This window comes from Wyeomyia smithii, chromosome 1 (assembly GCF_029784165.1).
Source record: "Wyeomyia smithii strain HCP4-BCI-WySm-NY-G18 chromosome 1, ASM2978416v1, whole genome shotgun sequence".
Taxonomy (NCBI): domain Eukaryota; kingdom Metazoa; phylum Arthropoda; class Insecta; order Diptera; family Culicidae; genus Wyeomyia; species Wyeomyia smithii.
Window position 1 is genome coordinate 17,068,692 of NC_073694.1, and position 10,222 is coordinate 17,078,913.

The 10,222-nt window shown below is 43.1% G+C and overlaps 2 protein-coding genes across 4 annotated transcripts; one reads left to right on the forward strand and one right to left on the reverse strand.

Moving 5' to 3' along the window:
• Window positions 1–1,035: 1,035 nt before the first annotated feature.
• On the forward strand, window positions 1,036–2,477 carry LOC129733317 (tRNA:m(4)X modification enzyme TRM13 homolog). The gene has a single exon (XM_055695101.1). It carries the CDS (start codon window positions 1,143–1,145, stop codon window positions 2,448–2,450), a length of 1,308 nt encoding a protein of 435 aa, XP_055551076.1. The 5' UTR covers window positions 1,036–1,142; the 3' UTR covers window positions 2,451–2,477.
• Window positions 2,477–4,742, reverse strand: LOC129733327 (max-like protein X). 3 transcript variants are annotated; one of them, XM_055695145.1, is made up of 3 exons: window positions 4,618–4,742; window positions 3,242–3,367; window positions 2,477–3,183 (listed from the first exon to the last, which is right to left on the reverse strand). In XM_055695145.1, the coding sequence occupies exons 2-3, from the start codon at window positions 3,345–3,347 to the stop codon at window positions 2,549–2,551; spliced, it is 741 nt and encodes a 246-aa protein (XP_055551120.1). In that variant the 5' UTR covers window positions 3,348–3,367; window positions 4,618–4,742; the 3' UTR covers window positions 2,477–2,548. The 3 variants fall into 3 exon arrangements, with proteins under 3 accessions (XP_055551120.1, XP_055551102.1, XP_055551111.1); XM_055695127.1 differs by lacking the exon at window positions 4,618–4,742 and adding an exon at window positions 3,446–3,839; XM_055695136.1 differs by lacking the exon at window positions 4,618–4,742 and adding an exon at window positions 3,446–3,835 and having other exon boundaries at window positions 2,477–3,159.
• Between the last annotated feature and the right edge of the window lie 5,480 nt (window positions 4,743–10,222).

Genomic DNA, 10,222 nt, shown 5'->3' on the forward strand with positions numbered 1-10,222 from the left:
CTCTCAATTTAGAGTTGAGCACCTTTACTTTATCACCATCGATTTTATTCTGGGACAGTCTAATGAAAGAAACAACAGTATGAAACAGACGAATAAAGAAGATGACTAATATAACTATCACAAAATGAATAGAAAATGAATCAAGAAAAACGCGAGAGTGACTAAAACGAGCACGGAAATGGTTCAGAAGTGTAAAACCAGCAACAAAATATGAACCAAAAATTCTAAACTGAAGCCAAATATTAGACGAAAGATGCAACAGAGCGGAACTAATTTAGTCATCATCATTAGGTAAATATATTAAAATATAGGCGGAGATGGCATTATCATGCAAAACCTCCAACTCCATTTTGAATTGTCCGTTACAGTGAATAATTAGAGGGCGATCAGTTTTCATCCAGAGTGATTTTTCCTAAGTTATGTACGTGTTTTTTTATTTATTCAAGCATTTAAGTTATATTTACCCGTTTAATTTATGTTGTGCTAACCCAACCGTATATGTTTGTTTAAATAGGCCCATCTAAACCGACGAATTAATTTACTGACTGACCACTATGTATTTTTACTAAACGAAAAACGACAGACTAGAGTGTAAGTTCATGTTTTTGTTGAATTATAGTAACCTTTGAAAAAGGCCTGAATCAAAGGTCGAAACGTTAGGATAAACACTATTCCCAAGACCGAGAAAGCCGAACTACCTCCATATTTAATATATTGTCAATATATTATATATTAGGAGTTTCTTCTTCTCGAAAATGAAAATGTGAACCATTTTCACGATATTTGAAAGGTACAATTTTTTTTAATTAATAACCCGCATGATCAATAACCATAAACGGATGATAACCCATATGGTTTAACGATAGCCCAAACAATCGGGACTATATACCGAACTAGTTGTTAGGCACGTTTTATGGTTATAGATTATGCGGGAATATATTTGAAAAAATATCGAATACCGTTTAGGCGATAAAAAATAATTTCAGAAATATTAAATCGCATTTTGCTAATTCCAATTCCACGTGTACTTTGAGAATCGCACGCCGTCGACATCCACCCTCTAGTTTTTTATTTCTATTTACTTTCACTTCATTCGCAAAAAAACTGTTTTTATTCGTAACCCAAATAGCACCGTCCTCCTCATGAATTCACCAGAGCCATCAGCGGAAAAGCGACCAAAACTGGACACCCAAGTGGAACCAACGTCCATCCGGTGTCAGCATTTTGTGCAGCGCAAAAAGCGCTACTGTAAAATGACCGTCGGCCGAGGAAAGCAGTTCTGCGGGGAGCACGAGCCCCAACAATCGCCGGACATCATCACAAATAGCAACAGTACCCACCGAATTTCGTGCCCTCTGGATCCCAAGCACTCCATTTCGGCCGCCAAGTTGGACAAACATTTGCGCATTTGTAATGCCCGTCCCGTGGAAAGGCCAAACTTCATACAGCCCGGGGTGAACACGGGCTCCGATGGGGGAAACGCGAGCGCCACGGAACAACTTTCGAGTAGCCGTAAACTGGCGGATGTTACACAGGAAGAACTGGACGGTCTGATAGCAAAAATAGAAGCGGTTTACGAAGCCGATAACCGCATTACTGCGCTGGAAGAAACTATTTTGGAGCACCCTGTGCTCAAGGAGGAGCTTTCGAAGGAAACCTACGGGCCGCAAACGTTAAAGCACCTGATTCAGTCGGCTTCGCTGCTGGGCATAATCGAACGTGAAAACTTCCTGCGTGGGAATACTGCTTTTGTCGAGTTCGGAGCCGGCAAAGGACAAGTTGCTTTCTGGTTGGCAACGGTTATTCAACAATCGACAGAACAGAACTTGACAAACAGCCGGGTACTGCTCGTTGATCGAGCTTCCCACCGTCACAAGCAGGACAATCGAATTGAGGATCGGGAGATAGTCCAACGAATTCGAGCCGATATTGGGGATTTGATTCTAAGGAAGTTGGATATTTTGCGCGGGTCTGACAGCGTAGTTGGTATCGGCAAGCATCTCTGCGGAGGGGCTACAGATCTTGCTCTGCGTTGCTTGGTCAAGGCAAATCGGGATGCGAACGATGATGGAAAGGACTGGCAAGTGAAGGGATTCGTTTTTGCTTTGTGTTGCCACCATCGGTGCGACTGGGGGAGTTATACTGGAAAGAGTTTCCTTCTTAATAAAGGAATCGACCGCAATGACTTTTGTCTTATAGCACGAATGGTCAGTTGGGCGGTGTGTGGTACCGGAACTAGCCGAGAGAGGCGAAAGATAGAACTTGACAACGGCGTCAAATATGGATTGACTCGGGCCCAGAGGGAAGAGATTGGTAGGAAATGCAAACGCGTGCTAGATTTGGGTCGAATAGAATACCTAAAAGCAAACGGTTTCGATTCCCAGCTGAAAAAGTACGCCAAGAGTGAAATTACGCTGGAAAATGTTTGTCTAATAGGACATGTCAAATAAAATTTTCTCACAACAAGAAAGACCCCTTTTAAGCAACTTATATCTCTCCGCAATCCAAAAACTATTCCTCTACAGATAAGCTTAAAACGAACCCACCTTCACTCCATTTTCACGCCGCTGTCTCTGCTGGCAGCACTCTGGCGGGCATTCGCGACGTAACTGGTCGTGATGTTATTGAGAGTTCGATTCACGACGTCTCGCAGCAGGTGCGGTTTACAGTGTTCCTCCAGCCAGGGAATAACCCCGGACGTTAGTTCGGCAAAATCGTTCATCGGGAGCTGATCGAACGTGACGAACATTTCATCCATGATGGCCTTAAAGACCTGAAACTTGACGTCGTCGCTGAGCCGTGCCTCCGTCCTTCCAGGCGACTGCTGCTGGTTCTGCAGCATGTGCTCGTAGTTCTTCTGTATGATCCGAAGCGCCATCACTTCCTTCTGCAGCGAGGTTCGCTCGTCCTCCTGCTTTTTCTTGTGCTGATGCAAGTAGCCGATATAATCGATCGACTTCTGCAGCACGGATGCTTTGCTTAGTTTGTAACCCGAGGCGTCCGTTTGCTGACAGGTAGGAACCAGTTCCTGCAGTGAATCGTATCCCTTCTTGATGGCGTCTCGCCGCTTCTGTTCAGCCTGGGTGTGAGCCTCCCGGCGGCGTTCCTTGTAGCTGAGAGTGCTGCTGCCTTTATTGTCCCCCGAGTCCTCTTCATCCTCTGTTAGAGAAAATTCAAGGTCATCTTCAACGGATTTACCTTTTAAATACCAAATATGTTTCACAAATTCAGAGTTAATTACCTGTGTTATGAGCGGAAGATGTTGGTGTGTGGACACTTCCGGCGCTCGAGCAGCGCGAATACATACTGCGATCCTTTTCGGGTGGACTTGAAGGTTCCATTTTCATATCAAGCTCATGCTTTATATCTATAGGAATTGAAGGAAAAAACAACTGTTAGTAGCGACAAACGCGCCCTCGTTTCAGATCACTGAATGACACCATACTTTCAGACATGGTGTAAAGCACGGGCCTGTCCTGTCCTCGCCTTTCCTACGCCGAAGATTGCCGCGTTTAAGCCCACTAACTGCTGGGTTTATCTTTCGACGACCGTTTGATTAACACAACACCGCGACGGAATGAGCAATAATTATTATCAGTCAAGACTCAAGAGCACCGCACAGCTTCCACTACAGTCAGACGATGGCACTGTATTTGTACCGTAAGCTGATAAGAACTTTAGGTTTAGGTGATAACCATGCCCAAAACAGTGACCATATGGAGACAACAGTAACACTACTGTAAATAATATTAATCTTTCGATCGTAAAATTTTTGTTTTTCTTTCCCTTGTGGAATGCGTTTGCGTGTGAACGTGTAAAGAAAACAAACTCTATTACCTTAGCTGTTACCAGGGTTGCCGAATTTGTTTTGGAAAGTGATGCGGAATCGATTATTATCGATTTTTTTTATTGTTTTCACCGAACGCAACAAACTTTGTCGAAGTTTCAACCATGATGAGTAGAACATGGTGTAACGGTTTGATCAAAAACTAGACGCGGGGTAAGGAAGCGTTTTTTCACTTCTGAGGGTTGAAGACGAAGCATCACTATGCAACAGCGAATAACTTTTTCGTGTTTGTTTATATATCCTCAAGGCTCAAATACACACACGGCGCAATGACACCTTCTCCACACAAAATAGAAGGCGTGATCGCAATTGTTAACCGCAAATTCAGGTGTTTTAAGTTGGAAATTGTTTCTTAAATTAATGAATATTGGTAGCAAGGTATGTAGCATTGCCATATTTATAATTAAAATGCATCCAAATGATATATTATGAGATGCGATAATTTTTATGCCCTAGTTGTTTATAAACAAAACTACTCGCTGGCAATTTTTTTTCCAATATGGCCGATTCTGCTTTTGACATATCGCTACACCATGTCTTTATACATCATGGTTTCAACAATTGCCACATTGATTCACAATCCGAAACTTGTTCGGAAAAAACCTTGAAAAAGGTGGTTTAAAAGAAAACCACACATACAAGGTATATATTTATTTTTGGTTGCAGAGTTTGCAGAGCATACTCCGAATTTCAAACCAAACATGGAAAAAAAACTCGATCTTAGAGGTGAACAGTGGCTCTAATTGGTTACGTGCCTTAAGGATACTTACTGTATAGGATTTAGCTTTTTTAGGGCCAGATTTGTAGTTCCCGATCCAGAAATGTTTTTTTTTTTTCTAGCAAAGGACTGCAAAGTGTTATTCACCACATATTTCCGGCACCATTGTCCTTTTTGACAGACTGTCGGAGGAAAATGATGACAACCGATAACGAAGTTCAATGAGTTATGTGAAGGTGCGGAAGAAGGAAAAACAAGTCCACAACATTGTCAAGCTCGAAAAACGAATTGGATCGAACAAGACGGTTCGTTTTTGTGAGATAGCAGCTAACTCTGTATGATTTGTCATAGTTTTCACAAACACTATAGAAGCATATTGTAGTTTTAGCATTCTCCTTACGCTGTCTCCCAGAGATGCCAGATATACAGACAAATCTGTATTATACAGACTTTTTGTGTTGCGATACAGACACGCATAAGCCTACAGATTTTATACAGACATTTAGTATAATACAGATATTACACAGATATCTGATATTCTACATAACGGTTTTACCAGTATACACAAAAAAACGAACACAAAAACCAAAAGTCACTGTAGCCGTTGCTGGAAAAAGTGAACTAGGAACTGAACACTTTGCTGAACATATTAATCTTGCGTTTTTGAGAGTGAAATCATGACAACGGGAATCGAGTCAGGCTATCGGGGTTTTTATCGGCCCCGTGGGCACTAATCTGCCTGTTTCGCCCCCAGTAACAAACAGCTGATTGTCTCGATCGATTGCCATGCAGGTTATATTGGTGAAAAGACCGTTTGTTCTATTCGGAGCAATATCCAACGTTGAAGAATTGCTTAAAATGTCCCAAACCTTGAAGGTACTATTTTTATAACTGCGAGACTTCTGCCATCATGTATCAGTTTAGCTACATTACGACGAACGACGATTTTTATCACGGGAAAGACTCTTACTTCTATGTGTTACTTAGATTTAAAAGATAAATTAGTTATCGATTAATCGACCAACTATGATAGACTCGAAAAAGAACAATCAAAACAAGCAATAAAACAAAACAATCTGACAGGTCGACAAATAATTAGGTATCAATGTATCGGTAACTTTTTTTCGCAGCGGTATACAGACTTATACAGACATTGTTATGGATTATACAGACTTGCCAAAAAAAAGTCTGGCATCTCTGCTGTCTCCTCACCTATATTTACCATACTGAAAGAAATCCACCACTTAGTGTCTGAATGGTGAAGATTTGTGTTCGATGCGATGGGGTAAAATGTGCATTTAAACCTCAAAGAAAAAAAATGTAGATTACTGTTTAAAATTGACACATCGTTTGGGCGTAAGAAATCTTCTACCGAACAACTTTCACCTTTGAATAAATGGTAGTTTTGTTGCATCAGAGGTGTCAAATAATTCATGCCATTCACCCGTTATTATGGACTATTTTGTAGAATGGACACCTATTTATGATAAAAAAATGTTCACTCGAACAACAAGTTCGGGTTACATAAATGAAAATGATTGTATATAGTACAAAGTAAAATACAAGATTTCCTGCCTATTTCCGAAAAATCCTCGAATTTTACTGACGATACCCACCATGGAATTTTGTACAACTAGTAGGGTTGATATTTGTTAACACTCTTGAGTGAAAGTGAAAAAAAGCATCCATAAACGTTATTTTTTTACAATCCTTTCAGAGTTCTCCCTTCCCGCTTTTTGCATGGAAGTGAACTGTCAAAACCCCTCATTATATTTCATGCGATGAAAGCAAGACAACAAAATCAGTTTATCAGTTAACGAAGATTGTCAAGGCACCGGTCAGTGTCAGTGAAAAAGTGTTTCGGTGAGGTTCATTTTGGTTGAGTGGACTGTTTGTTTTTCTTTTTCGCTTTGAAGTGAAGATCATTTGGTTGGATTTGTCGTCAAATTTGATTCCGTAACCGTGAACGATGCGCGCGATCTATTTCATCTGAGTATAACAGCACGTTACTAGGACGAAAATCTAGTGTATCTGAAAGAATGCTGCGGTCATTGGAAGTGAAAATTCAAAATGATTGTCTGTAATTTTCGAAGAATTTTGCTAGGGAAAATGACTTTTATCAACACTGACAACTAGTATACTAGTATACTGCAGACCACATTTTTTAAAACTTTCAATGAATTCAGCTTCTCTACCATCTGTCGTTAGATAACTTTTGATTATAGCCAAGTATATTTCAATAATAATTTAAATATTCATTATTGCAGAAGAAGGTTATACAAATCCCTGTCCTTATTTCGATGATATTTGTTCGGGCATGAGTTTATATTTGGGCTTACCTTACCTTACCAATCAGACAAGAGTCGTGCTGTTTCAAAATGTTGTCGCTATGTTGCTCGGTTTTGGACTGTGTCTCTCCAGTTCCCCAGGTGTTCCATCACCCGCAAGTCTTCTTCGATCTGGTGGAGTCATCGTGCACGCTGCGCCCCTCTATTTCTGGTATCGGCAGGATTGCTGAAGAGAAGTGATTTCACAGGGTTATCGTCCGGCATCCTTACGACGTGACCGGCCCACCGTAACCTATTGACTTTCGCCAACTGTGCAATGGGGTTCTCTCCAAGCAGCACGTGCAGCTCATGGTTTCAACCCCGTCGCCATTCTCCGTCGTCCGTCTGTACTCCGCCGTAGATAGTCCGCAGCACCTTCCGTTCGAAAACTCCAAGAGCGTTAAGTGAAAAGTAGGCACGATTTCCAACCTGGATGCGTCTCTGGATCTCTTCGTTGGTGCCCCCAATACACGAACTCATCGACTACCTCAAGCTCATCGCTGTCTACATAGACTTGAGTTGGGAGGCTGATGTTGTTCTCCTTTCATCACACCCTCAAAGGCGATGTTTAGCAGCAAACAGGAAAATCCATCACCTTTTTGCGCGATTCAAAGGGGTTCGAAACATTAACATATTCTCGAAACACGCACGTAGCACATCACTTGCGCCATAGGGGCGTTGATCAGTCGAGTTAGTTTATCCGGAAAGTCGTTGTCGTGCATGATCTGCGATAGCTGGTCTCGATATAGGCCGCTGTGAAATCAATAAAGATGTGACGTGCGGGCACGTTGTACCCGCGACATTTCTGTAAAATCTGTCGAATTGAGAAGATCTGGTCCGTGGTGGCACGAGCTCCCATGAAGCCCGCTTGATATTGGCCATCGAAGCTCCTGTTTAAAGATGATAGACGACAGAACAAGATCTGTGAGAGTATTTTGTAGGCGGCACTGATAAGCAAGATACCGCGGCAGTTGCGGTTCTCCAGCTTGTCGCCCTTCTTCTACTCGTCTGGCAGTTTTTCCCAAATCATGGAAATGACCCATTGCAGCGCTCTAACCAACGCCTCTCTCTCTCATGTTTAAAGAGCTCACTCGGCAGTCCGTTTTTGCATGCGGTTTTGTTGTTCTTCAACTTCCCGATCTCGCAAAGAACTTCATGAACATCGGTGCTCCTAGGTCAGTTTATGCCCCGCTTCTGTTTACTGTATCGCCATTCAAGTATCCACCGAAGTGCTCCTTGCACCTGTCAACCATCTCACTGGCATCCGTAAGAAGGTTCCCAGCCGCGTCGTTGCACATGTCGGCTTGCGGCAGATAGCCTCTGTGAGACTGGTTTACCTTCTAATAAAACTTCCACGTATCACTGACACGGTACAGCTGCTCCAGCTCCTCATGTTTACGATCCTCGAGCTTCAAACTGTTGCGCGTATTGCTCCGCAGCCTGGGTGTCCCGGAGCTGCTTGATGTTGAGCCGCGGGGTTTGGCGATGTCGCGCGCGGTATACGGTCGACAGTTTTGAGCGCGAAAATGATTGGTGCGTACGTTTGTAATGCCTGAGAAGAACCGGCCGTCGATGAGAACATGGTCAATTTGGTTTGCTGTACGTTGGTCAGCTGGTTTGTGGATGTCCTCTCGGGGAAAGACGGACTGTCAGTCCTTGGGAAGCTACGAAGTTGAAGCATCGCTGGCCGTTGTCGTTTGTCACGGTGCGGGCCGATCACCATCACCGATCTTGTTGTCTCTACGCGAGCAGCTATTGTAAAGTTTCTCCAGCTGTGCGTAGAACGCTTCTTTCTCGTGAGGGCAGTTCATATTGGGGATAGTGTAGTTGTTGAACCGGCCTTTAAGTCCCAACAAACAAAACCTGTCGCTGATCGCTGCCTAGCACTATAAAGCCTAGCTCATTGATTGTGCCGCCGTTCTGGTATTACTGTACCCTGCGACCACAGGTCCTCCGTACCTTCTCTGCTTTCCGGCAAAACTTCTGGAGCGCAACGATGTCGAACTGGCGGAGTTCTAGCTGATCCAGCAGAGTCAGGTCGCCACCCGGGGCGTTTGGCGATTTACAGTTTCATATACCGAGCTTGCAATCTTCGTCCTCATTTCGTCGCCTAGGTCGTTTCCGATTATTTTAGTTCGTATTCAATTCTTGATTGTTCGTAGTATTTTAATTTTTCGGCTGCCGATGCCTAGTCTTGCAACGGGGCTGCCGTCTTAGAAGTAGCTGGTGAGACAATGAGTCGCCTCTAACATGGAGAACAGACGCTCATGCAAGCTGCCCCCCTAAGTAGTGCTGGGACTTTTAACCGGATATTTTCGTGATCCGGTTATCCGAAGCTCGGATCACGGATGTGTAAACGAAACGGATATACTATCCGGATTTTTTTTTTCTAGCTTTAAGGCCCATTCGAATGAAATGTAACGCGAAAAATGGCTTTTTCCACAATCCCCCATCCCTTCGTAAGTATTTATTTACATAACTCTCATTAAACTATGTCCGGATACAATATCCGGATATCCGAATATCCGACTATCCGAAAATCCGGATATCCTGTCGGATAATATCCGGATATCCGATTGATCCGGATTTTGGATATTTGTCCGATATCCGAGGTCGGATATCCGGATATTTTAATCCGGATAGTCCCAGCACTACTCCTAGGAGCCAAGCTCTCCCTTACCTGTTAGTATACGACCAAGCTCCCACCGGTTTACCGCATTTCTCTTGACTGCTCGTATCCCAGTCGGTACCACGTGGAGGTAGGGATAGGAATTGCTGGGCATTATTTTTTGCAAGTACGGATGTACGCACTGCCCAGCCGCTTGCCAACTAAGAGTAAGTAGCCAAGCAGATCCATTTTTGCAGACTTACACGGTACTTAAAGTTCTTCGTAATAACAATTAAGCTAGTTAACAAAATGAAATCATACATTTTTTGGTTGTGAACGTCGCATGCTTTGATTTTCTTTGACGGCTAATAATAATAGCTTCTAGGGGGCATTTGGCGCGTAAAGAATCTAGGGTTAAAAAATCGCCTCCTTTTTAGGACCAGAAACTTTCGATACAAATCTCGATCGATTTAGGAACATTTTCACATTTTATTTTTGGCACTTCAAGCACGGGCTAGCTCACCTGAGCGCCGCGGCATTTAGAGGGAGGTGACATTAGCCGTTACGTGTATCCGTCATGTCCGCACGTATTGCACTGCGGAAGCACGTTTCGTACAGTACGCAATCAAAAACATATCTGTGTTAGAAATCGATCGTTAGCAACAGGTGCGCGCGAAACAACAAGGGCTACAATCGGCCGTTTCGTATCCTCTTTTGGATGG